General features: G+C 42.3%; 2 protein-coding genes across 3 annotated transcripts in view; one reads left to right on the top strand and one right to left on the bottom strand.

Moving 5' to 3' along the window:
- Positions 1-27,777, bottom strand: part of immp2l (inner mitochondrial membrane peptidase subunit 2) — a 166,111-nt gene that overhangs the window by 24,195 nt on the left and 114,139 nt on the right. The window lies entirely within an intron of this gene.
- lrrn3a (leucine rich repeat neuronal 3a) lies at positions 127-27,058 on the top strand. Of its 2 annotated transcripts, none has more exons than XM_074678150.1 (2): positions 127-521; positions 24,079-27,058. In XM_074678150.1, exon 2 carries the CDS (start codon positions 24,449-24,451, stop codon positions 26,549-26,551), a length of 2,103 nt encoding a protein of 700 aa, XP_074534251.1. In that variant the 5' UTR covers positions 127-521; positions 24,079-24,448; the 3' UTR covers positions 26,552-27,058. The 2 variants fall into 2 exon arrangements, with proteins under 2 accessions (XP_074534251.1, XP_074534252.1); XM_074678151.1 differs by lacking the exon at positions 127-521 and adding an exon at positions 15,156-15,222.

Genomic DNA, 27,777 nt, shown 5'->3' with positions numbered 1-27,777 from the left:
ATTAGTGTGTGTGTGTGTGTGTGTGTGTGTGTGTATTAGTGTGTGTGTGTGTGTGTGTGTGTAATAGAGTGATGGATGATCTCCTCTCCAGCAGCAGAGGAGAGAGAGTGAGGATGGAGGGACGGGAAACACAACCTATCATTCACTCTCAGTGTCTCTCTCTTTCTCTCCTTTTAATTCCACTTCTCTCCTCCCTCCCTCCCTCCCTCTCTGAGTCTCCCCCCTCCTCCCCCTCTTTCTCTCTTTCTCTCTCCCACTCTCCTCACATCTCTGTAGCTGCTGAGCAGTGAAGAGAGGAGACGCTGGTTCTTGGAGATACTCGAGGAAAAACAGGAAAATAGCCGCTTCTGCTGGATGTTAGCATGCATCGCTGTGTGCTTTAATAAATAAAACACACACACACACACACACTCACACAAAAAGAGACACACACACTTGTGCTCCTCGCTGCAGCAGCCATGCCAGGAATACCTGCTGAATATCTGCTGCTGCATGGGACGTGATGGATGCTGCTTCCACCGGTGAGTGTTTCATCGCTGTATGACTTGTGTGTAGGAGTGTGTGTGGGAGTGTGTGTGAATGTGTGTGTGTTGGGAGGACTGCGGTAGTCCTTGAGCGTCTGTGGCGGCTCAGCCTGCAGTTCTGACAGCTGAGGGGAATAAGAAAACAGGGACGGGGAGGTTTTTTTCAGCCTCAGACGGTCTTGGTGTTGAGTGTTTTTGTCACTTCAGCGCCTTCCCAGCGAGGAAATGGAGCCGAAGTGGAGGCAGAGTCACTCCACAGGTTCATCCCCTGAAGTCACAGAGAGGGAGAATGTGCAACAACACAGGCTGCAGCAGATAGAAGGAGGAAGAGGAGGCATTTAAGGTTTTAAAGTGATGAAAAGGTCCAAGAGGCAGCTTTAAATCGATGAGAGATCAAATTAACATGTGGCGGAGGAGGCAGAGGCACCGCCATAGCTGCTTCCGGAGCGCTAACGAGGTGAAAGTGTCGTCAGCTCTGGTGTGAGCAGGTGTGAACAGACGGCGTATGCTGCTGGTGTGTGTGATGTGGCATCATGAGTCAGAGAGGGGGAGAGTGGAGGGTGCAGCCAGAGTTTAGCAGGATTTGGCTGCAGGGCGATCTGCTCTAACAGGAGGACAGACGTTCCCACCACTGCCTGCTTAATTTACCAGAACCCCGTCTCTTCACCCCCACCCTCCCTTCCTTCCTCCCTCCCTCCATCCCTCCATCCTCGCTCATAATTAAACGCTGTGCACAGACAGGCATCCGTAAGTGTTCAAATTCATCACATCTTAAAGGGTCAAAGAAACGCTCGGCTTCCCTCAGCAGAGTTTACAGACGCAGCTCCTCAAATCATACGTCAGTGTTTATCTCAGTTTCATCACATGACTCCCAGAGGACTGCAAGAACCTTCACAAACAGGACATTATTTCTTATTAGCTGACAACCACGGGAGAATTACTCCAGTGAGACTTGATCTAATAATGACAGCAGTCCATTTTCTCTGGATATTTACTCCCTGCATGGGAGACAGTCCTCATCGCATAAATTGCATCAAGAGGAGAAGACAAAGAGATCAAGAAAGGAGCACAGATTTGTGACAGAGCCCTTTTAGTCAGAAATACATCCTGTTGTTTTTATCACATGTGGTTGCTGTTCAAGCTCAAGACAGCTCCACTTTTGAATGCTGAGAGCCAAAGCATCCATGCTGAGTATTAAAAGCATCAACACGTCATCACACAGGCTGTTTACTGACCTCACAGAAGAGCTGCAGACAAGTTTATAGTTTGCGAGAAGCACTGGAGTCCAAAAGTCTTACAACAACTACTCTGCTATACTTTGATTTAAACGTCTATTATTGATAAAACTATGTTGAAAAATAAACTCTCGCTTCATGGAGTCTGTTTATAAAGGGTCCAAGAAGGATAAACTTCCATTGCATTCAGCAATGTGCAGTTTCTGTGCAGACGTGTAGCCTTTTCTTTCTTGAACCATCTGCTACCCCCTGCCTCCCAACTACCCCAACATTGGTTGAGCTCAGTTTATAGAAGTGGACAGATCCAATGCCTGATGACTCAGCCACCTATTGCTGTTAGTCTTACGCCAGGAATACGCCAGTTGCGTCTCTGGTTTGACACCACTCCATTGTGTGTTGACTACCTGCTCTTTCATCCGTCAACTCACAGTGGCTGTGTGTCAGTCCGGCATATAGCAGGACTTCAAGAAAGCTGGAGACCAAGGAGTTCCCTTGATTCCCACCCAAATAATGATCCTCAGGGATGTAAAACCTCCAACCTCTCGACTTCAGGCTTGGCTCCACTCATTAAGGCAGTTTGTTGTTCATCAAGCTAAGGACAATCTGGTTTGACACTGTTTGTTTAATTTCTGAAGTCAACAGGCATTTTTAGATGGTTTCTGTGCTCAACTTCCTGTCTTGCTCAATCTGCTTGGTGCAAATTGACCTGTCACTGCTCCAGCATCCAGCCAAAAATAAAAAAGGAGGCTTGCCCATCTGATCTGGAGAGCAGGGACACAGCTGGAAAGCAACAGAGCGGAGGCAGTCTGAGTTAACAAGTTGACTTGAATACAGACCTGTCTGATCTGGAGGCTGTGACTGAGAGGAGCTGGACCGGGGACGCATCTGGTGTAGTTTGGCCATTAGGCACCAGCCGTTCTCATTCTAATTTTTGAAAACACTGAATGATTTTTGTCTCATATCTCCAAAAAAATAGAGTTTTGGAAAATGCCTTCGGAGATGGAGCTTGTTTATGCTCCAAGGGTGTTACCCAAAATTTTTTGGTTATCTATCTACGCTCCCTGGGTTCTAATTCATGTTTAAAGAAAGCTTTACTCACTTGATTTGATTTAGATTAGTTCAAATAATGCTAAAGAGGGGCGCCAGTACAGCTAAGCAGTGTACAGGCAAGCCCCTTGAGCAGTTGGGTTGGATCAAGGCACCTTCCCTTCATGTTTACCCCACTCTTACCCTGTTTCCTGCTCTACCCATCTGTGTCAATTTCGTCAACAAAGGCTATGCCGAAAAATATTTGTCGATGACCCTTTTTCATGGACGAAAAAAAAGGAAAGAATCAATAAAAAAGTCAAGCATGATGAAGAAGACTGTGACGAAATATAACTGACATTTTCATCCAAAGAAAAATGACAAACTGAAATGTTTGCTCGCTTTTTTTTCCTCATAAACAGGCACCTGTTACCTTGACGACACATACGAGCACGTGCACATGCAGTAGCTTAAAAAAGATCATGAGCTCAAGTTCCAACCTTTATTATTACACAGTCCATGGTACAAACACAAGAGTATCTAGGAAGAAGAGCAAGGTCAGACCTGAAAAAGAGAGGAATAACAAACAGTTAACTGGTAAGGCAAGATGTAAGAGAAAAGATAAAACTGGCTGCAAACCACGGTCCAGGTTTATGTAATGTTATAACATAATGCTTAATTATCCCAAAATAGTATCAAAATGTCCATCTGGGCTACAGAATGACTAAAACTGAATATTGTGTGATTCAAGAGACTAAGATTAAATCAGAATTTTCTGTCAAAGCTAACACTGCTACCCACTGATCTAGGGTATTTGACGAAACAGAATAAATACACATTATTGTCATGCTCATATGAACGTTTTTAACCATTGGAGACAGAGAAATCAAGCGTGGAGGGAAACTTTTTGAAAACAGAGTTTCCATGTGCATGTGGTCGTAGAAAATTAACATCTTTTAATCAAAGCAGCTCCCTCAAAGGTTTATTAACTGGTTGGTTTATTACTGTTTTATTGCACGACTGTGACCCTATGGGGGAGGGAGCGTTGAATAGCTGTGCCATTGGCCAAGCAATGTACACTGCAAAAAAACTGAAATCTTATCAAGTGTTTCTGTCTTGTTTTAAGTAAAAATTGTCTTATTACACTTGATATGAGCCACATTTAACCTATCAGTCTGAGACAAATGTCTTATTTTAAGTTGTTTAAAGATAAAAATGAGGTCTGAATTGCTTGTAACAAGTAAAAAAAAACAATGGAATAAGAAAAAAAATCTATGAAATTTGCTTAAAACCAGAATAATGTTCGAAACACCAGTAACTATTTTCTTACTCCATTTGCAGATTTTTTTTTAACTTGTTACAAGCAATTCAGACCTCATTCTTGTCTTTAAATAACTTTAAAGGACATTTTTCTGGACGAGTCAGGTGATTCACTTTATGTCTAAGAAGACATTTTCTACTGAAAATGAGACAAAAACACTTGATGGGGTTTCAGTTTTTTGCTGTGTAAGAGAGTGTATACAGAGGCGATAGTTTCTTGCGGCATCTGGTTTGACTCCTGATCACGATCATCTCCCTTTCTTTCTCTACTCCTCACATTTTTTATCTCTCCTCAGCCATTCCTCAGCGAGGTAAAATACTTAAAATCAAGCACAAAAAACGTCTCTAATAACTTCATACATTGGTATTCTGTTACCGGTGTGAATACGCCTCACTTTTTAAATGAAAGGAATGCACAAAAAATTCATTTTGCACAGTATTTTATCATTTACTCACATTTTGGTTAAAATAGTTTGTGTAGAGTCATGGTATTGACTGTAACTCTAGGTTTAACACCTCTGCTAACTCCACCATGTGACTCACTGGTAGACGGACGACCCTTGGGGGTTTATATTTTCTTGCTCCATCCACCTGTCGGTTAGAACTGAAGGCATCTTTCAAAGTGGTGTGAAACGTCTTCAAGAACTTCCCAAGTTCAGTTGCCTTTTTGATCAACCTTGGGAGGACGATACCCTTTAAAAGGTTTTCTGTCCCTGTCAGATCGGCCCAAAAGTGTCACATTAAAGGGCACAGAGTCCAGTCACACCCACTCTGCTGATCTTTAAATTCAAGGATAACTCCCACAGTTACAGGCTCCATATTTACCTGAGAAAGTACAGCGAACATGACCTTTATCTGCTGCAAAAACAAACTGAGTAATCATCACGTCTCAGCTCTGCAATCATCACAAACTCGCTCTGCAAAAAACAATATTTCCTTGAAGTCTGTCGATGCATTTAAAGAGATTTATGACTTTTTTTCCAAACTGTAATACTTCCTCCATTTCTCAGCTGGATGCTTCAGGGAGACTTTCACAGAAAACAAACACAGTCTGTGATAAATAGTGATAGAAACTCATTTGTCACGTAAATTATGACGCATGCTCGGCTCTGTCTCAAGGTGGGAGAGCTCAGAAATGGATTTAGATCTCCAAGGCTATCTTTTCTAAAGTGTTGCAGAAGAGAAACTGCAGATGAATTAGATGGTTTGGGTCTTAAGACATCAGGAAATATAGCTGAATTTTGCCAAACACCAACAGCAACTTCCAGTAATGACTGAACGCATCAATTATAAGAGCTCGTGTTTAATATTTCACTTTGTTTTGATTCTAAGTCCCAGAAAATCAGTCAGATTTTATTTTTTTTACCAACTTGCTGCAAAAGACAGCCTTACAGATGGATTTGTATCACACAGACAGAATTATTTCTCTGATTGAAACGATCAGACGTCAGCGAGGGTTTGTGCAGGACTGTTTCTCCTCTGATTCACCTTGAAGGCAAACATTGGATCTGATCTGATCTGCAGTGGTTTAAAACCTCCTGGTTAGCCTGCAGCCTTCACCTCAAACACCACAGAGAAAGCTCTATCTGTATATTTATGAGTGTTTGAAAGCTCTGGAGAGATTTATTGAGTTTTATTTATTGTATTAATTAAGAAAGTCGATACAGAGCAGCAGAAGCAGACTGGTTTGTTATTGCAGAAGCAGCTCAGGGTACAAGGACCAGCCAACAGAGTGAAATACACTCACCGGTCACTTTATTAGGCACGCTTTGTTAATACCAAACCTTCAGACCTGCCTTAATCCTTTGTGGCATAGATTCAACAAGGTACTGGAAACATTCCTCAGAGAGTTTGGTCCATATTAAAATGATAGCATCACGCAGTTGCTGCAGATTTGTCATCTGAACATCCATGATGAGAATCTCCCGTTCCACCACATCCCAAAGGTGCTCTATTGGATTGAGATCTGGGGACTGTGGAGGTCATTTGAGTACAGGGAACTCATTGTCATGTTGAAGAAACCAGTCTGAGATGATTCCAGCTTTATGACATGGAGCGTGATCCTGCTGGAAGTAGCCATCAGAAGATGGGTACACTGTGCTCATAAAGGGATGGACATGGTCAGCAACAACACTCAGGTAGGCTGTGGACTTTAAACCATGCTCAGTTGGTACTAAGGGGCCCAAAGTGAGCCAAGAAAACATCCCCCACACCATTACACCAGCAGCAGCAGCCTGAACCGTTGATACAAGGCAGGATGGATCCATGCTTTCAAGTTGTTGACGCCAAATTCTGACCCTACCATCTGAATGTGGAGCAGAAATCCAGACTCATCAGACCAGGCAACGTTTTTCCAATCTTCTATTGTCCAGTTTTGGTGTTGCTGTGTGAATTGTAGCCTCAGTTTCCTGTTCTTAGCTGACAGGAGGGTCACCCGGTGTGGTCTTCTGCTGCTGTAGCCCATCTGCCTCAAGGTTGGACGTGTTGTGTGTTCAGAGATGCTCTTCTGCAGACCTCGGTTGTAACCAGTGGTTATTTGAGTTACTGTTGCTTTTCTATCAGCTCCAACCAGTCTGTCCATTCTCCTCTGACCTCTGGCATCAACAAGGCATTTTAGCCCACAGAACTGCTGCTCACTGGATATTTTCTCTTTTTGGGACCATTCTCTGTAAACCCTAGAGATGGTTGTGAGAAAAATGTGAAACACGTAGACCAACAACATTGCATTTAAAGTCTCTCAAATCACCTTTCTTCTCCATTCTGATGCTCAGTTTGAACTTCAGCAGCTCGTCTCCCCCATGTCTACATGTCTAAATGAGCTGAGCTGCTGCCATGTGATTGGCTGATTAGATATTTGAGTTAACGAGCAGTTGGGACAGGTGTTCCTAATCAAGTGGATGGGAGGTGTAAGTCACAGTCCAAAACTAGCAGTACAGTAGCCTGAATAAACAGGCAGGGCCACAAATGTTTGCTACATGACAGGTGTGACATGATTAGGTAGCTCAGTAACTCCCATGTCCTGTGAGGTAATTGACAAAATGATCTTAATCCTCTTTGTGATGTTGTCAGAGACAAGAACAAAAACTTCCAGTGGACGTAGTTTGATCTGATACACTGGCACCCAAAGGTTAGTTAGAAGTAATCTCAGTGAGCTGCACAGTGAAGTTAATTTCCATCCTGTTGAGTTTGTTTTAAGTAATGTTGAATCTGCCTGTGACCTTGGGCGTCGGGGGTCCAGCCCACACACACTCCCAGTCTGAAGATGTGAGGCAGCAGCAGTGCGACCTGTCAGAGTGGATATAAAAGCCCATCTGTGCTACCTCCTCTGCACTGAACACACAGGTGACTGCAGCTCTACACATGTACAGCCCTGAACCAACAAACAGGGGTCACACTGTCAAACTGTGTGTGTTTACAGTGTGTGTGCTGCATGTGTGTGAGGCTAATTAACGGTAGACAGGCATCTGATTAAAGAGATGAGTGCGACTCCGGGGAGACGAGGCTAAGTGTGAGATTCTGGTGATGCTAACGAGGAGCGCGTGTAGGAAGAGGGAACTAACTGGTAGAAGGGGCTCACATGGGACTGGTTTTAATGGGAAATCAATGGTAGATGGAGGGAGGAGAGAGTTAGTCTGGAAACAGTGATCTTATTAGGAAGCCGTCAGTACCGTGCCGATAACATCCAGAGAAATCAAATAAAGACAGGAAACAGGGGGCACACAGAGTCCTGGCTGTGTGTCAGTGGGTAGCATGACCTGGTGAACCAAATTAAAGTCTTTAATCTGGATTCTGTCAAGCTAGTTTGATGATTGTTCAATATTACCACCTGATGTCACCAAAACATGTTTCAAAGCACACAAAATGCAGGAAAGACTCCTCAGAGTGTCATCATGGAGTTTGTCTAGCAGGGGGTGCTTTAAAGCTGCGTTTCCACCAAGCAGTACAGGTCGGTTCAGTACGGTTTGGGACGGTTTGGGACAGTTAAGTCTCATCCCGTTTGCGTTTCCACAGCAAACTGTGCCCTCTCGTGGTGGGCGGCGTGTAAGCCGGATGCCGGAAGCCACAGCTGGTAAACAATAGCGCGACGCTGTAGCAGCTTACCCCGCTATTAAATCCAACAAAGAAGAAAACGCGACACAGTAAACAAAGAGCACGGATGGAAGACATGCAGCATTTCATCCTCTCTGTGATTTTCATGTTACTCTCTGTTACAAAGTACAATCAAGCTTCGTTTCAGAGAAGACTGTTAGCCGCCAGGAGAAATGCAGCCGCTGTCGGGGTAAGTGACGATTCTTTTGACCAATCAACCGTCTGCAGTGTGTTGCTCCACCTCCCGAGAGCGGATCGGTTTAGTCTGGCACCCATACGAAAGGGTCCCAAAAAAGTGGGACGGCTCGTCTCGGTTTTTAGGGATCCGTCCCGGGATGAGTCAGTGGAAACGCCGCTGAAAGCGCACCGTACCGAGACGAACCGACCCGGACTGCTTGGTGGAAACGCGGCTTTAGTAAAAGTTTACATTCATTTCAGCACTTTGCGTAGTCTATTGTGTTTCAATACAAGTCGTAAGCTGTGCCTGGACTGTGACGTCGTCTTCTGTAAGGCTACCATACCACATCAGAAAATAAACGGATATTTTGAATGGGTATGGGTACCCAATTAGGTTCTTTTATAGATATTGACTGAATTTTGTCAAAAGTACAAGGTACCAATCCACAAAAAATCAAAAAGTACCATGTTTAGGTACCTAAACACAACCTTGTGACTGTGAGAGAGTGAAAGAATAGTCGATTTTCCACGCTGGGCGTGAACACATTATTGCAAGGTTATATATAGAAGAATAAATATGTTAAATTGAAAGAAACATATATTTTATCATTAGACAATTTTTTTTTCCACATAAACACAAAAAAAGTACTGGAAATTGGTACCATTGGGTACCGGTACTAATTGCCAGGTACCAAGCATTGGTACCGTATCGTTTCAAATGTGAAAGGTACCCATCCCTAAATTTGAACATGGAAGGTCTACCGTGCCAAAGTTATTGCAGTTTTTGTGTTATTGTTAAATTCTTGTATTTTAAATTGTCAAAAAACATTTGTTTTGACCCTCAACAACATAAGCCATGCTGTTTTCAGCTGAAGTAGCACTCTGTGCGTCAGTGTTAATTTCATTAATGATGATCACCAAGGTCACCAAGCCTTTTTTCTTGTAGTGGGCATGGACATGAACCTTACGATACAATAGGCATCACGATACTTTGGTCACAATACAATAATATCATGATATCACAATATATTAGAATATTCTATGCAGTTAACTATTTCATTAAAAACGACTTCTCTATTTGGTTGTGTTTAAAATAATGAAAGTCAGATGCAATGTGTCATACTCACACTTAACTTGAAAACATAAAGTGCGTTGATATTAAATTTATTTTATAGTTTATGGGGAACATACAGCGGAGTAGCTCTTCAGCGCTATCTACTGCAGTGGAGGTGTGAAAATATGTATTGCACTTCCAACACACCTAAAATATGAAGTTTTATTTTCGAAAAATATTGATATTAAGAGTTGAAATATCGATACTTTATCACAGCTTAAAGTATAGTGATATATTGCTGTACCATTATTTTTCATCCATCTAAAGTTTCTGTGACAAAGACAGGGAAAATACTTGAAGGATGATAAAAAAAATCTCATAACATAGGTTTTGTTTTCTTTAACAAGCTGAAAATGTTTATGGTGGACCATTAGACATTTAAAACCCATAATATTATCCCAACGGTGTCTAATCTGTCGTCGTGCAAGCAATGCATTACCATGTGTTTGGTTCAGTTTAGTGAATCGGGCCAGTCACTGCAGGTCCATGTTGGACAGACAATCTTAGTGCAACACAGTCTTTGTATTGTGTCCATGGCACTTTTATTTGAAGCTTGAGATTAAAAATAGAGCCACAGTGTCCATGGAAATAGTTTTGTCTTTGAAGATTGCTCAATTACTCAACTTAGATAATATACAAGCTGTTGTGTTAACTGTTTGAAGCAGTGCAGATTTAAACACTTGTTACAACCTTAACTCTAAGAAAAGGTTTACATGAGTATTGACTAAATCTTGACTGAAGATAAGAAGGTCAAAAAGCCTTGACTGTGACTAGAAATAAGTGGTGTTTTTGTCAAAACACTAAGGCTAAATCTGAAATATCTGCCAAAATCAGCACCATTATGCGTGGGACCAAGTGTCCAGATTTATAAATACTTGTGTTTTCTGTGTCGATGCTCACTGCATCTGCCTCCCTCTCGTGTATCAACTCTCATTTATGTATTCAGACATAAAAACCTCTGCCCTGGTTCTGATTACTGAGTGTTGACGTCAGCCACCCCTCACACTGAGTCTCTTATGAACTGCAGATGTACTGAGCACTCAGCAGAGCAGGTGGAGGACATAATCCTCTCCGATTGATGTGTCGTTTCTCTTTTCCCCCTTTTTTTGAATAAGCATGTCGACTGTGAAGCAATGAGGGATCAACGTGGTCTGTGAAACTGGCTAACACGAGGAAACTTTACATGATGGTAGTTCCAGAGGCAGCTGAGAGATGGGTGTTTGGGTTTACTGTAGAGGAATTATGTATCCGAGTGAGCTGAGTGAGTGTCATGTAATGCCCGAAAAAGGACGCAAGTATTATGCAATGAGCCATGAGTTTGTGTTTGGCGTGGCCCGATAAGAACTGGAATGTCCACAATATAATTACACAAGCATAATTTACAATAATATGTTATTTTGTGTCATCATTTGCTAGTAACATGCCTTTTTGATAGAGTGGTTTCTGTCTAGTTTGTATTTCTATGAGTAGTGCAGCCTACATGAATACTCTACTGGCTGGCTCGCCACATTTAGTTTGCCGCAAGTACACTTCAAGCTGAAATACTATTCTGAGATCAGTAAGAAGAGTTTGAGCAATCCGAGGGACAAGATAATGCCTGAAGCCTAGCATGATACCCCCTCTTTAAAGCTACTGTGAGGTTTTTATGGCTGGTCATGGAAAAGAATAAAATTCATACCAGTTTCCCTCTATAAATGATGGAAGCAACCAACTTGATGAGCAACAGACTGATTAAATTATGTGTTTCTTGAACGTTGAGTTTTTTATTATTTGAGATCTATGCCGCAGGGTAGGTGTCAGACTACATATGGGAGACAGTTTCTTTTGAATGTGATACTCAGGAAACTGTTCAAGCGAGTAATATGTGCAAGTTTTGAAAGAAAGGAAGAAACAAGTGGAGGAGTATGGTTTTGTCCACAGAGGGCGCCAAAGTTGATATAGCCAAAAGCTGCATACAGGAGCTTTAAAGTTAAAGACAACAGAATGTTTAAAGGCTGTATTTCTCTTTCAAATAGTATCCAAACTATTTACTATTTATAAATCAACATTCTTTCTCTACTCTCCAAATTGTATGTTTATTTTATAGAGTTTTTTTAAGGCTCATGCTTCAACCACACTTTGACTTTTGCTGACAGTTTTTCACTTGGTAACTTGAATGTTATATACAGCTGTAACAAGGGGTGCACCGATCACAATTTTCTGGCTGATCACCGATCTTAAAAAGCCTGACCTGCCGATACCAATTTTCATTTTTTATTTTTTATAACTGACAGCATATACCTTCAATATTCCAATCTTATTTTATTAAAAATCAATGAACAATATCTGTGAAATAAAAAAATCTGTATGTTTTAACTTAAACAACCAATAAAGTGTCCAGAGTTTTAGGTCTCAGAGCAAAAGGCAATAATGGCTGGCTGTCAGATCTTCCTGGAGGTAGATCAGTTTCATATGTAAGGATGGGCTGATTACTGATCCCCCTAAATTAAGGAAATCGGCACTGATCGATTGATGGATGTCTAAAAATTGGGCTTTATGGGAATTGCACTCTTTGCAATCACATTTTAGTGAGTTTTTAGAAATAAGGCATGACACATCTTCTTTGTCACATCCAGTTTGCTGAGACATTTTTGGCCCTAAACCTCCGAACACACCAAAATCTACAGAACAAATTTTGGTTTGTGTGCACCTGTCCCACAAAGCATCACCGCTAAACCGATTAGAGTGCTTTCAGGTTTATCACTCCACCTTACCTACAGCAGAAAGGATTGAGCACCAAAAGAAACCTGCTTAAGGTTTAAGGTAAGACAAAGATTGCGGTCAGGGTAAAATAAATCCCTCCAGCTTTCAGACTGACAGCAGAAACTAATTTGGACAAATGGAGAACACTGACGCTCTTTGCAGATAAAAAGGATGAATTTTTACTTCAAAATCTCGTCTGGAGCGGCTCTGAGCGTGCTTAAGGAATAAATTGGATTGAAGTTGAGATCTGCTGTGTGAGATGTCCTTGAGCACTAAAAGCACATGAGCTCATTTCATGATTTTTCCCTCACTGCGGAGGAGAAATACATTTTCCTTTCGCCAGCGGGGAGGTCAGAGGCCTGAGATGAGGGTCAAGAGAGCAAACACTGAGCTCTGGTGGTTCAGGAAGTTGCTTAAAGGCACTTTCTTATTAGGCTGAGGAGTTAAAGGTCAGCAGCTCGCTGTCTGGGGTCAAACTGAGATGTCGTGATGTTTTAATGGTAAAAACTCAGCAGATCATAAACAATAGTGAAAGACCAAGGGGCCATTAAAGTGGGAAAAGAACTCTGTCGTCCTGTTTCTAGATGAAACTCATACAGCAGCTTTGTGACAGCGAATCAAAACATGGCACTGTAGATACACCACAAGCCTTGTCTCTGAACGCTGATGCTGCTTGATGTTTCATAAAGCTTTAAGACGTACTAACATGGTGAAGTGAGAACAAAACAAGTGTTTTTTATCCTGCAACTTCCTCCTGTTACTTTCTACACAAAGAGTTTCATCTCAACTAAGACGGATGATCAAAGTCGCTTTATAACTGTGAACTGGAGCTTTCTATGCCTTGCTCAATGGTGTCACTTCAGCCTGGAAAACAAGTGAGAATCTCTGGTGTTAAAACATGAGGCCAGTGCGGAAGAGTGAAAAACCACAGGTCCTGGGATGTCCACTTGAGTCTGACCATGAAATCCGCTTTAGAGTCCCATGTTAGATGTTTTTGGTGTCCATTTGATTACAGATTCTTCAAATTACTTTAACTCATTAACCACTTGGGCTAGAGGGAAAATTCAAACTGCTCCTTTAAGAAATAAGTATGTTGGCCAGTGGGTGCCAGACGATTTGCAAAAGCTACAACACAAACGAAAAAGCGACAACAAAAATGTTAGAGCAAAAACGTGAATGCAAAAGCCACAACATGAATACAAGAGCAAAAAACTAGAATGCAAAAGCTGAAAAAACAAATATAAAAGCCATGAGACAAATGCAAAAGTGAAAACACAAGTACAAGAGCAAAAAACACGAATGCAAAAGGCCACAACATGAATACAAGAGCAAAAAACGTGAATGCAAAAGCCAAAACACACAAATGCAAACAGGACAACACAAATTCAAGGGCAAAAACATGAATGCAAGAGCAAAAAACTCAAGTGCAAAAGCCAAAAACACACAAATATAAAAGCCAAAAATAAATGCAAGAGAAAAAAGCAAATGCAAAAGCCACAACATGAATATAAGAGCAAAAAACTAAAATGCAAAAGCCAAAACACACAAATACAAAAACAACAACACAAATGCAAACAGGACAAAACAAATTCAAGGGCAAAAACGTGAATGCAAAAGCCACAAAATGAATACAAGAGTAAAAGTCCCGGATGCAAAAGCCAAGACACACAAACATAAATGCCACAACACAAATGCGAGAGCCACAACACAGTGGAATTACGGCCACAACAGAAGTTAAAAGAGGTTACTGACACAGAAAAGTTATAAAAAGCAAGTAAACGATTAACTTTGTCTATACTTTATTGTACTTATATTTCTTTATTCACGTTTGCATTAGAGCTATATTTATCGTATCCTAAGTTATAGACATAGACTGTATAAAACATGGACATAGTCTCACTAACGTCACCCATCTGTTTCTGAAACGATAAATGAAGCACATTGGCTGTAGCGGCCATATTGGTAGTGACAAGGTCTTCTCGTAGAGTAATAGGGCACCTGTCGGTCACATGACCCTCAGCTGTGCCTCTGATTGAAAAAGTCACTCCCTGTACAGTGGGTGCTGATAGTGAAATTAGCGACTCAGACAGGAAGGGTTGATTGAACCAGGCTGTAAATAGGTTAATTTCTGCTTTGAAAACTGCTTTTTTGGCTTGGTGTGTTTGTGACTTCCAGTATTTCCAGAGCCAGCCTCAAGCGGACGCTCGAGAAACAGCAGATTTTAGCACTTCCACATTCTCTCATATTCTTAGACCGGAGGTTGCTGCTTGGTTATAAAGGAAAACAAACATTTATTTACTTTCACAACTTTGTGTCCGTAAGAAAAAACTGTCCTCTTAACTTCCATTGTTGCTGTACTTCCATTGTGTTGTGGCTTTTGCGTTCACGTTGTGGTGTTTGCATTCATGTTGTTCCTTTTGCAAATCAGCTGACATGTATTGGCCACTGTAAATAAGATAAGCTTTTTGCTGATATCGGAGTCATTACGGTACTGCAAAGGAATCTATGTGCAACAGGCAATAACTGATGCAAGCTGTTCACTTTACTGTAACTTCTTAACCATTTTGGCAGGTGAAAAAATGTAAAGTATTCCTGAAAGAAGAGAAGAAGAGCTGATAGTTACTTGGTTGATAAAGGGTTAATTTGGAAAGTGCCTTAGCTTTGCATTTTTGCCTGATTCTAAATTGATCAAAAGCTAGGTTGAGACAGCGTTTTCAATAAGTCGACTGCCATTGTTTCATGATGCTTCTTATGAAACAAATGCACGACATTACCAAGCCTATGTCCATGTGGAGAACCACTCATTCATCTTCTGACTTAGCAAATGTAGCTAAAAGTTATGGACGACTTGCCAAGACTTCCTTTTCTTCCTTTTCAGACCACAAGCCCAAGTGTCCTTGAGAAAGACACTTAACCCCTAACTAACCCTGGTGTTGTGCCAGGAGCTGTATTACCAGTCCACTGACTGTATTACCATTTCCTGACAGTGGAGCTGGTGAGTCACAATCCAAATCAATGCAACCAGACAAACTTTATAAGAGTTCATATTTCAGACTGTACTGTCATTGTGTAAACTGGCCAGAAACCAGGAACGCCATTTTGCATGGGTGCAGTGTTTCACCACACTGGTCTTACATGCACACTCTCCTTGCTGGCTCGCCAAAACTATGTTGTGGAAAGAGTATGAATAAATCAACTCAGAAACTGTTTTTGTTTCTGAGATCTGTGAACTTGAGTCACATATCAATTGTTAAAGCCCCTCGGAGTCCAGAGCACACACTGGAAGTGTTCCTCAGCCTTTTTCCTGGCACATATGGTTGTTAACTAAGTCAACAGATCCTGTTTTTAGAGAAAAAAAATGTCCCCAGACCCTGTTCTTTCATTCTTATGAGGCTCAACAAAAAGAAAAGCAAATTATAATATAACTGAAAGGCTTGTTCATGAATTTTAAATCATTTCAGTGGATTCATGTGCAAATTGTTTTTCCATTGTCATACAAAAGCGGTTTTTAATAACTGAGAAGACTTTTCTGTTATTAATTGAGCTTTTCTGGTCTTGACAGGGCCTTAAACACCTGCATCAGTTTGAATTAGTGAAAGTTACAGAGGTGCAGGATCTTTAACATTCAGGTCAATAACTGCTTTAGGTGAGTGACTTTATATTTCCCAAATGCCAGCCTCTCAGATACTCTTATTTTCTTGATTAAAAATGTATCGTGACATTTTCCAGCGTTGGTTTTTAAGAGAGATCCAGTGTCCCCAGAGTTCATTCAGCCAAAGCAAAGGCACGCCAATGATCTGCAGAGTGAGGTTTCGAAGTATCATTGAAGATGACGACAGTTTTGCAGTGTGTTAGCGGCTGGGTGTGTGCAGCGCTGTGAATCTCTGAGTGCTGAATAAAACATGGTGGAGTGGGACCACTTTATGAGACGTCTGCCACATTAGGACAGCAGCGCCCTGAGAGCTCGGCCCTCGGCTCCCCTCTCCTTCTCTCTGCTGGATAAGAAATACATAAATATTTTACATTTGTGCTGCTTTAATCCTTTCACTGAATGTCAATACTCAGCACTTAAAAAGCGCTCAGCCTGGCGGTCCTGTGGGGTCAAACCGGGCTGCTCTCTGGTCTGTATGCACGCCGTATTATGCATCGCTAAATACTTCTGTCAACAACAGGAGACTCTTTATCTCTCTCTGTGTTGGAGTGTCTTTAAGTGCTGCATCTGCAGAGTGAAACACTCAGCCCACGGACAGATCAAGTGGATGGTTCCCTCAGCAGGAATAGCTTCTTCTTCTACTACTACTGAAATAAATGTAGAAACAAAGACCTGTAACTTCTGAGGTTAGGGCAGCCCTCGAAGAGATGTGAAGGTCGGGATGTGAAGTGGGAGGGATGGAGAGGAGAGCACGGACCTAAACATAATGAAATAACCCACGTTTTCTTTTCCTCTGCCATGTTTTTAAACATTCTCTGGTCAAAATAACTTAGTGATTTAACTTTTGACATTTTTTCCAGTATTTTGCTTCAACCAAGTGCTCTGAAAAAGTCAATAATGGCTGCAGTGTAAAATAAATAGGCCAAATATGTGTTCTGCATTTATAGCTTTAGATGTCTTTCAGCAGCAGGAACCTTGAGAGGCCTGATGGTGTCAATTTGTCTCCGTCAGCTCCAGTTTAAAGGGGCTGTGAGGAGTTTGAAAGTGATCTTAAAAAAAAGGCTCCCTTCCAAATTGTAATCTACACTTCAAAATGAGATTATCAGCACCAATATTGCTGGTTACAGGTTATTTTAAATTATTGCTTCTTAGCTTCCAGGTTGGGTTGTTCAGGACCAGATTGATCTACGGCATGTATAGGTCTCTGAAACAACACCACGCCTTCTGATGAAGTTTAGAAGAGAGAAGAGATAAAACACAGAGATCTGTGTTTTTCTCTGCTGAAAACAATTTCTGTGGCTAATTTTGTAGTGATGGTGGACACTAGAGCTGAACTGTCAGACAGAAAAAGAACAGAAGAGCAGAAGAAAGCTAAACGAGCTTAAGGCTAATTAGCCTGTAGCTCGTGCTGTATCACTCTATAATACGGGGCTAAATTGTAAGTGATTCAAACTTGAGAGTCTATCAAAAAAATGAAGAGTGAGGTTACGTTACCTCCGCTTGGTAGATGACTGGCAGGACATAACCAGGATTTACTGAAGTTACACATTGCAAACACTCAGAGTAGCAGTCCCCAACCTTTTTTGCACCATGGACAGGTTTAATGTCAGACAATATGTTCACTGCCCAAAGAAACTTTCCAAATATGTTTGTTTTTTGTCCATTTTGCTAGCTTAGGGGGTTTGGTGTCAAGAATGAGTCATAGACGGGTATGACAAAGAGAATCTGGTCATTTTTCAAAATCAAACATCATTGAGAATCAGATAATAAATCAAACTGAAATAAGGTAAGTCGAGTATTTTTTATGTGTGGCCCAGTACCAATTGACCCACGGACCAGGCCACGGCCTGGGGGTTGTGGACCACTGTCTTAGAGCACCGGGCTGCCAGCTGCGCCAAAAGGGCTACTAAACTACTTACAAACTGACAGTGTTTACTTGTTGTCATGTTAACCTACAGATACATCAGAGCACTGGGCTAACAGTTGCTACGTTTGCTTGATGTCACATCCAAACCATATCGCTACATAACTATATTGATAAGTCCCTTAACTCTGCACATTGTATCCAGTAAAAAGTTGTCTTGAACAAAGAAAATTTGTATTGATCCGATCTCCATTTATTTCCAAAACAAGCACACACTTCGCTAAAAGTAATTTACGACAGTGTGTGGAGACTCCAGGCCACAAGGTGGCGAGGGAGTACGATCAAAACAGATCCTCTTCATAGCATCTTTAAAGAGTGACCCTGTAAACTGGAGACCTTCAGCTGAAGGCGTCAGTGGATATCCACACAAAGGAAGTCCTTGAGAATGCATCCTAGTTCAGTTTTAATTTGTGTCAAATTATCCACCAGATAAGAATTCAATGCCAATCTAGAGACGTCTGGGACGACATCTGAAGGGCATTGATCAATGGGTTTGTTATTAGGCCGAAACACCATGCCTTAGTCGAAGCGCCAGTAGAAGCTGCTTTGGGCTTTCTGAAAGGACTTTGACCTTTGACAACTATGCCACTAGCGCTTGTCTCCTTAAAGTGTCGACAAATCCATCTGCAGTGAAACAAAGCATGAATAAAACCAGCACAGGCTAATTATCCTCCATGCCAACAGGCTGCACATAGATTCAGGCCCACCTTTGATTTCGATGGTGTAATTTTTGCTGAAAGGCTTTCATTGTTGTCTCACTGCCCTCTTCTGGTCTAGCAGTGTATTGCAACTACCTTTATTTTTTTCTCCCTAAGTCACTGACCTGGTTTGTATAATTTACCTGGGTCTTTGGCGCATGGTGACAACTCCGAAAAACATTTGTTCACAGGAATCATGTAGCTTTTAGGAATATTTCATCAACTGCCCTCTACTGGTCAGGTGGTGTACTGCAGTCACTTTTTGACCTGATTTTCTCTGAGTATCTGTGATGAACTGAGCTAACTTTAAAGTATCACATCTGAATCCAGACATGTAGAGGACTCTTGTTCTGGGAGGAGCAGTGAAATTGGTTTAATTTTAGGCTGCAAGGAGACGACTCCACTCATCCATTCAGCGTTTAAATGAGAAGATAAACTCACCCCGGGGAGAGGAGGTGCAGGATGATGGTGGTTAAAATGAGCTCCACTGACAACTACTCCTATCTTCATGGACAAATTGTTCCCCCTCATTTCTGCAGGAATCACAGCTGCCAGTTTTGTTACATATTGTCACTGTCAAACTTTCATGAAACATACCAACAGCATCAATGAAAGTCAGACACCAATCTGACTCCCATTTTATGCAGCTGTGTGAATGAGCTAGATGTAATGAGAGAAGTCACTGTAGGCTCTTATTGTTAAGTAATAAGAGGGAAATGAGTGTGTGAGCATCGCAGAAGCAAACAGGAGAAATTAAATTAGCGTACGCTGCCGTCTCCTGAGAGCTCACTCTCCAACCAAAAGAGAAAAACATCCGCTATTAAACACTCCGTTTAGCATTCGCAGCATGCTCTCTTCATTAGCATAGAAGTTGTTTTTGTTGCTACCTAAATACTGTACATAACTGTGCTGTTCTCCATCTCTGAGGAGAAACATTGACATAATACTGTAACGTTAGACGCCGTGCAGCAGCTTGCTTCCTCTCTGGGTGATGGAGATAGATGCCTGCAGGGCTTTTAGTGCGTTGCATAAGAGCAAAACAAAACAGCCGAGGAACACTGCAAACCGGAGCGAGACGTGGAGGAATAATGAGACGCAATCGTGAAGCAAAAAAAAGCACAAAAACTATCCTGTATCGCTTGATTACATATTGACAGAATGAGGAGTACTGTGCTGTTAAGAAAGATTGATTTGCTCTAACGTCGTTGTCACCGAGCAGCTTGGGTGTGTGTGTGTGTGTGTGTGTGTGTGTGTGTGTGTGTGTGTGTGTGTGTGTGTGTGTGGTGCTCACAGATGGCAGAGGAGAGAAGGAGACAAAGAGAGAGATGTGATGGAAGTACTCAAAGTCTCATCTTAAGAAAAAACAAGTCATCATTCCTCAAAGAGAAGGGCCCAATTATAAGTCCTGCATTCCAAATTATATACAATTAAAGCAAACGAGCGTGAACAAAGGTCTGGAGCGATGTCTGCCTTTGATTGTGAGACATTTTCCGCAAACAAGTCCTCAAACTTTATGACTTTATGTAAATCATCACTGTTTTACTGAAGTACATAAATTGGCTCAAACCCTGCCATCAGTTTCTGGAGGTGAAAAATGACGCCTATGCTTTGTGAAGTTTCCAACATGACAGGAAAGTTTTTCTCATCCTAAAACAGATTTTGAGGCCTGGACCACACGTATATGGATTATTTTGACCGGATATCTTTTTCCTCATTTAAAAAAAGAAAAAAAATCTCTGTCCACACCACAGAAATATCTCTGTCCATACAAAGAGGCAAAACTGAAAACGATCACCTCTGAAGACTGCAATGCCATGCCTGGCTGATAAGTGGCAGGTTAGCAAAATGTGAAAGCCATAGAAGAAGAATGTTATGAGCATGTGCAGTCAGCAACATCATCATCATCAACATTACATTCATCTGTAGAGCTGTAATGGGGGCAAAAAGTGCTAAGAACACAGAAATAGCTCGGTAAACGCCGGCCATTTTTCTTAATGTTGGCAACCATTGCAACAGTGACTTGTTGCTAGGCGCTTGATTTCATCGCATCATCGCGTCAACACCATCTCTGTTTAACACTGCTGGACAGATCCACTCAACAGAATATTTGTTTATTTCTTCACTTTTTTGTCACAAGAATCTCTGTTTATGTGGGTGAAATTGCCGTGTTTGTGTGGTTGAGAGGCCCATTGGACAGGAAAATGTGCGTTTAGGAATATATCCATGTTTGTGCGGTCCAGGCCTTCATTTTTTAACCTTAAAGTAGAGATGTCCAGATCGACACTTCTGGTCCCCAGATTCTTTTCTGTAGCACTAAATATTCACTGATTTAGATCCCCGATACAATGCTTTGCTTTGTTGAGATTATTGTTGCACAAGTGGTGCGAGAGCAGAGACCTCTGTGACCCCAAACTTTTGTGCTGCACAGCACTCTTGAACCTGCTCTGAGCACAGCTCTCCAAGACTACGAACATAAACAGGAGACGTAAGACAAACTTTCCAAGGTTGTTACAGTTTTCAGGGTTGGGAGGGTTACTCTAAAAATGTAATCCTGTGCAATTACAAGTTACCTGTTAAAAAATGTTACAAGTAACTTACTCACAATCACAATATTAAAGTAATGTACCTGCTTACTTTTAGTTACTTCTGGATTACTTCAATACCAAACATGCATGTAAAGACAAAAGAGTATAAAAGTTGTGTCACCTGCTGCATTGTATTTTTAGAGAGAAACAAAACGATAAAATCTCCTTTTACACTTTTAACAAATCAGGTGTCCATATACTCATTCATTCATTCATTCATTTTCTGAACTGCTTATCCTGCTCAGAGTTGGGGGCGGCTTGAGCCCACCCCAGCTGTCATAGGGTGAGAGGCGGGGTACACCCTGGACTGGTCGCCAGTCAATCACAGGGCTGACACATAGACAGACAACCATTCACGCACACACTCACAACTTCGGATAATTTAGAGTGTTCAATTAACCTGATGAGCATGTTTTTGGACTGCGGGAGGAAACCAAAGTACCTGGAGGGGCATGCAAACTTTCTGTGTGTGCAAACTCCACACAGAAAGGCCCACCAGCCAAGCTGGGAATCAAACCAGTGACCTTCTTGCTGTGAGGCTGCAGCGCTAACCGTTGCATCACCGTGCAGCCATACACTGAATTAGCCATGCACTAAAAAAGGGAAAAAGAAAATTCAAAGTATAAAGTAAATTTAGGCAGTAAACCTACTGGTTCCAAATTATCCAAGTGTTTGGCTAAAAACAGTATTGTTTACAAAGTTGACAGAAAATATGCTTTTTCAAAGCAAACCAAAAATTTGCTCCTCTTTTCAAAATAAACTGAAAATATTTTACTTTTACAAGGGAAACAGAGAAGGCTCTGTTCTAGTACATGGGTTAAGAGCATCAACTGTATTTGTGAACAAACCGGGACTTAAGCTAACTACATTTCTGTGTGTTTTAGCAAACATTAGCAGTTTGTCTTCGTACCTGTAGATTTTCCTCAAGTTGGACATGGAGTTCCTGGATGCTAGTTTGCACTGTATTATAATGTTCCTTTGTCTGATTTAAACTCAAAATGATGCTACAGTTTTCCCCCAGTGAAGGTTTTGCTTGGCAGTTGCCATAATGATGAACGACCTTAGCTTGCGTTATGTTTACCTACAGCTAGAGGCTACGTGGGTGGTCCCTTCACATGTTGGTTTGTTGTGGTGTTGCGTCATACAGTGTCACAATGCGTGCTCACTGTGTGTCTGCTGCGTTGTAGTATATCCTGTTAGATTTTAAAATGTTATCCTGCTAAATAATCTTAGTTTTTATCAAATATACAAGTAATCTGATTACATTTTTTTTGGTACTGTAACAGATTACAGTTACGTTATTTTGTATCAATCCATTTTATTCGTTACTCCCTGAGCCTGATAGTTTTGCATTTTTCTTAAGTTTTTATTTGATTTTGTTTCAACTGTTTTTTTTTCAATTTAATCTTTGTTTTAATGAGTTTTTAAAGTGTTTTTTTTATTATTATTTTAATATAAGAAAAACCTTGGGACTTTCTCATGTTTTCTTCTCCCTTTTACTTTGATTTTTATTGCACATAAAAACAGGATTACAATTTCAACAGACCTGATTTCCCTAAACCCAGAAGTGGAAAATGCAATCCAGTTTACTGCAAGGCTCACAGTCAGTGTTACTAAAGGATACGATGACGATAAATGTTTGTCAAATTTTCTGTGATGAAGACAGGACGACAAGAGATTCAAATAATTCTCTGATGATAACAAGTTTAATAAACGTATGTTTTGTTTGTGCTATGGAGGTCAAAATACAAGTACTGCATCCTGTAACAGGCGCTTGGTGAAATGTTTGACACATTTAGTGAAACTGCACTAAAGGACATTCAAGGACTGTTGTTATGGTGCTCTACAGTTGTTGCATTGTGTCCGCAGCACTTTTATTTGAAGCCAGGGATTAAAAATAGAGCTATAGCATCCACAAAAAGAGTGTTTCGGAGTACGGATCGTTCTTCGATAACTCCACTTTAATCTGTGTGTTAAGAACCAGACTCAATCCAACGACAATGTGTGATTGGCCTCGGGTGAAACTGCACCAAATCCTCGTGTTTAAAGGAAGCTGGAGTCTCAAGCGTTAGGTATTTATATTTCAGCTGTTTTTAAAGACTGACATCTCTGAGAGGAGCTGAGAGTGCAGAAAGTTTCCAGAGCTATGTTAGTTTTGCTCGTTGTTTCAGTCGTATCCTTCGGAGAGACAGGTGGGGCGTAAAGTGCAAGAGGAACTCTTTCAGGTGTGTAAACCTGTACACACACTCTGCCATAAACAAGCTAATATATGCATGAAGTGTCACCGCTTGTCCTCATCAGCAGCCGCCAGCTCCAGACTTTACCGACAGCTTCATCTACTGTCGTACACTCGGCCGCGGCTCCTGCACTCAAGGTCACGAATTAATCAAAACATCAATATGTGTAGTCGACATAGGCAGAGCCCAGCGTGGACCTGTCACCTGTTCCAACAACATTGATTCAGCGCCTCATGAATTATGCAAAAAAGCAGGAGAGGAGACCAACCTGCAGCGAGCTCGTTGGACAGATATATTTGGTGGCGGTGCGGCTCGTGGAGGCTGCAGCAAACTGTCGTGTTGTGTGGGAGATTTGTTGAGTGCGTGCAGGTGCATTGTTACGACAGCAGAGAGGTTCAAGCGAGGGTGAAGTTTGTTAATTACAACGTGGTGGAAAACATTGGGGCTTGAAATGTTTTGCCTCTTGAATCAACGAGTGAAAACTTCCCTGCTTTGGAAAAATCATCCCACAAAGTCGTCATGCCCTTCAGCGATGTAAAAACATCAAGCAGCACCTCTTCATGGTGTCAGGCCTATCAAATAATATACATAAGGTCAGGTTAATCATGACTTACACTGCCAAAAGTGAGGAGAAGCAATAAAATCAAACGAGCCCGAAAAGATTTAATAAGTCTCAATATTCCTAAATGTCAGTATGCCTTCATTTCTCAGCAGCTCTGAGTTATATCGCTCCTTTTTCTCTCCTTCCTCCACAGATGAAAACTGACACCGCTGACAGCGACGGAGGATAATAATGATGGAAGGTGGAGTGATTCGTCCCCAGCCGGAGCTGCTGCATTCCTCAACCGCCCCTCTGCTGCGCACCCGGGCTCCCTGAAGGGTACAGAGACCTTGACATATCGCAGCGTGTGAGCGCGACAACCTGGCACACACACACACCTGAAAGGTTGCCCGTCTGTGCCAAAAGCTGGAAGACAACACGGCCGAAGCTTCAGGGACCAGGACTCAGCAGAAAGCCACTCTGTCTTACCGCAGTAACAAATGAGCTTTTATTTGTGAAGTTAACGGCGCTAACAGCTGACTCCGTGAGGGCCAATTACTGACTGAAGGGAATACGGGGCCAAGATGAAGGAGACAGCAGTTGTGGCTTGTTTGCTGGCTGAGCTGTCTCTGGCTGCTTTTGTTCTGGCCTCAGAGGGGGCTGCTCATTGCCCCGCTTTGTGTCGGTGTGAGATACGACCCTGGTTCTCTCCAAGCTCCATTTACACCGAGGCCGCTACTGTGGACTGTAATGACCTGAGCCTCTCAGCGCTACCAGACAGACTCCCTTCAGAAACACAAGTGCTCCTGCTGCAGACGAACAACATCTTTAACGTGGAGAAAACTTTGGATTACTTAGACAACATCACAGAGATCGACTTGTCCCAGAACAACATTTCCTCAGTGGGCGATGTTCGTCTGGGGTCGCTCCCTCAGCTGTTGTCGCTCCACATGGAGGAGAACTGGATTCAGGAGCTCCCAGACAGCTGCTTCTCCTCCCTGCCCAACCTCCAGGAGCTTTACATCAACCACAACCAGATTATCTCCATCAGCCCGGCTGCTTTCCAGGGCCTGAGCAAGCTCATACGGCTGCATCTCAATTCCAATCGCCTGACGAGTGTGAACAGCGAGTGGTTCCTGCATCTCCCAAACCTGGAGATACTGATGCTGGGAGAGAACCCCATCCTGGAGCTCACTGATGTGAACTTCAAACCTCTGGATAAACTTCGAAGCCTTGTCCTCGCTAAGATGAACTTAACAGAGATCCCTGATAACGCTCTGGTTGGCCTTGAGAGCTTGGAGAGCGTCTCGTTTTTTGACAACCTCCTAAACCGAGTCCCCCGAGCCGCACTAACAAGAGCACAGAACCTGAAGTTCCTGGATCTGAACAAGAACCCCATTGAGAGGATCCAGAGAGGCGACTTCATGGACATGATGCATCTAAAGGAGCTTGGCATCAACAGCATGCCCGAGCTTGTCTCCATTGACGGTTTCGCCCTGAACAACTTGCCTGAGCTGACAAAAATCGAGGCTACAAACAATCCCAGGCTGTCCTACATCCACCCGCGGGCCTTCCACAAGCTGCCCCGGCTGGAGACTCTGATGCTGAACAGCAACGCTCTGAGCGCGCTCCACCGCACCACCGTGGAGTCACTGCCTAATCTGAGAGAGGTGAGTCTGCACAGCAACCCCATCCGCTGCGACTGCGTCATCCGCTGGGTCAACATGAACAGGACGGCCGTTCGGTTCATGGAGCCGGACTCCTTGTTCTGCGTGGAGCCTCCTGAGTATCAAGGCCAGCACGTTCGACAAGTTCATTTCAGGGAGATGACAGAGATCTGCCTTCCTCTGATCTCACCTGGGAGCCTCCCAGACCAGGTGGGAGTCGTAAAAGGCGGCTCCGTGTCGATGCACTGCCGGGCATTTGGAGAACCAGAGCCGGAGATCTACTGGGTGACGCCATCGGGCGACAGAGTCTTACCTGGGAGTGTTTCTGATAAGTACTACATGCATCCTGAGGGGACTTTCGACATCTATGACGCCACTGAGCAGGAGGCTGGATCATACACCTGCATCGCTCACAACCTCGTCGGAGCAGTTCTGAAATCGGTGATGGTTTCAGTTGACGGATTCACCTCTCAGACATCTCACCAACCTGTACATGTTTTTATCACATCCGTCCAGTCTCACTCTGTCATGGTTTCCTGGGAGAGTTCAGGCTGTATGGTATCCCTCCTGAAATGGTCTAATTTAGCCGACAGGAGCCACCTTGGGATGCCTTTCAAAGCGCGACTTCCTGCTGATGTCAAAGAGTACCGCATCAAACACCTGAAACCTTCCACGAGCTACCAGGTTTGTGTCGAGGTACCGGCGGCACAGCTCGGATACAGACGAGACTGCGTCAACGTGACGACAAAGTCTGCGCTGATCCCGAGGGAGAAAATCCAGAAGTGGGACAGTTTAGTAATGGCTTCCTGTGCTGTGTTTTTTATTGTGGTTGCTGTGGCGTGCTCTGTCATCTATACGTCTCTGTATAGCCAAGTGTTCTACAGGAAACTGATCGCAGATCCAGCTGAGACGCTTCTGATTCCAAACACTCAATTATCCTCTTCTTCTTTCCTGGATTTTGGTGCATCAGGGGTGAAGGTGAGGGCGACTGTAATAGACTTACAGGGAGACTCCATGTAGGGATCGTCCTTGTCTGTAAAAGCACTTTGGGATTAAGCGAATATGAAGAGCGACGGACACAGGACGGTGTAATCTACGTGCCCTCCTCACACGACTTTTACTGGGACGTTTTGCACTTGGACTGGGCTTGGGGGCCTCAGAGGATAACTCGTATACATTTACACAACCAGCTAAAGCAGAGACTGTTTTGTATTCCAAACTTGTGTCATTATAACAAGCTTTACCAGGCAGGTATCTTGACTATAATCTTTGTGGCTACAGGTCATTCATGCAGTGCAACCAGAGTAAAGCACAGCACTCAAACTGTTCTGTCTTAAAAACCTTGTCAAGACGGCTTGATGTCTGCAAAAAGCTTTTTCTTTGCTGTGTTACATTAAACGGTGCCAAGCGAAGATAGTTTATAAGCAGATAAAAACCTTGTTAGTCTAGTGTAATATAAACCAACTATAATGTAAACAATTTTATGAACAAATACATTTTTCATTAAACCTGAGTGGTGTCTTACAACTCCATCTTTTCTTGTTAACTTCTGACATTTTCCTCTTTCCATAAAAACAATCTATAAAAGTCAGAACCCTAACTGGTATAAATGAGGCCCATGAATCTCAGTGTGTTTGTGTTAGGGGTGTTAAGGGTTGCTTTTTTTAGGATATTACAATCCACTTTACTAAGGTTTGTCTTTATTTTTCTGCATTTTAGGCTCTGCATTTTAAATTTCTGCAGCTCAGGCATTGATCTTAATCTTTGGCTTAAGTAATGTTAGCATCTTTAACTGTATAATACACAAACTTAGCTTCTGTGACATCAAACATCTGGTTCTGAAGCAGGGTTTTGAAGCCTATCATCGTTGGACGCCATATTCTAATTTTCTTTTTAACCTTTGTTTTACCAGGACTATTACTGCTGAGATGCAAACTCTCCAAACGGTACATCACTTAATAATTTAAAGTAAAAGTAAGTCAGTAAAGTAAAAAACAACAAGCGCAAAAGCTTATTGGATGATCCCTCGGAGGGTCTTGTAGCTCACCACCAAGTCACCAAGTCACCAAGTCCGAGGAATGACAAACAGAACCTGTCTGTGGGAGCGAAGGTTACAGCCAGAGACAACTTAAGGAGTCAGTAAAGAGCTTAAATAAGACAGTAGATCATTTAGTATGGCGTTGTAAAGTCAGATTAACCAATGCTCTATTCTTCACATATTGAAAATGTTGACTCAACCCTTCTTT

This window comes from Halichoeres trimaculatus, unplaced genomic scaffold, assembly GCF_033239565.1.
Source record: "Halichoeres trimaculatus isolate MK-OKI-2021-1 unplaced genomic scaffold, fHalTri1.1 fHalTri1_scaffold_10, whole genome shotgun sequence".
NCBI classification, from domain to species: domain Eukaryota; kingdom Metazoa; phylum Chordata; class Actinopteri; order Labriformes; family Labridae; genus Halichoeres; species Halichoeres trimaculatus.
Note: the sequence above shows the minus strand (reverse complement) of the source record. Positions and strands in the feature narration are given on the sequence as shown.

What these genes read in the sequence shown, in the direction of transcription:
- lrrn3a (XM_074678150.1), top strand. Translation starts at nt 24,449, where the DNA reads ATGAAGGAGACAGCAGTTGTGGCTTGTTTGCTGGCTGAGCTGTCTCTG.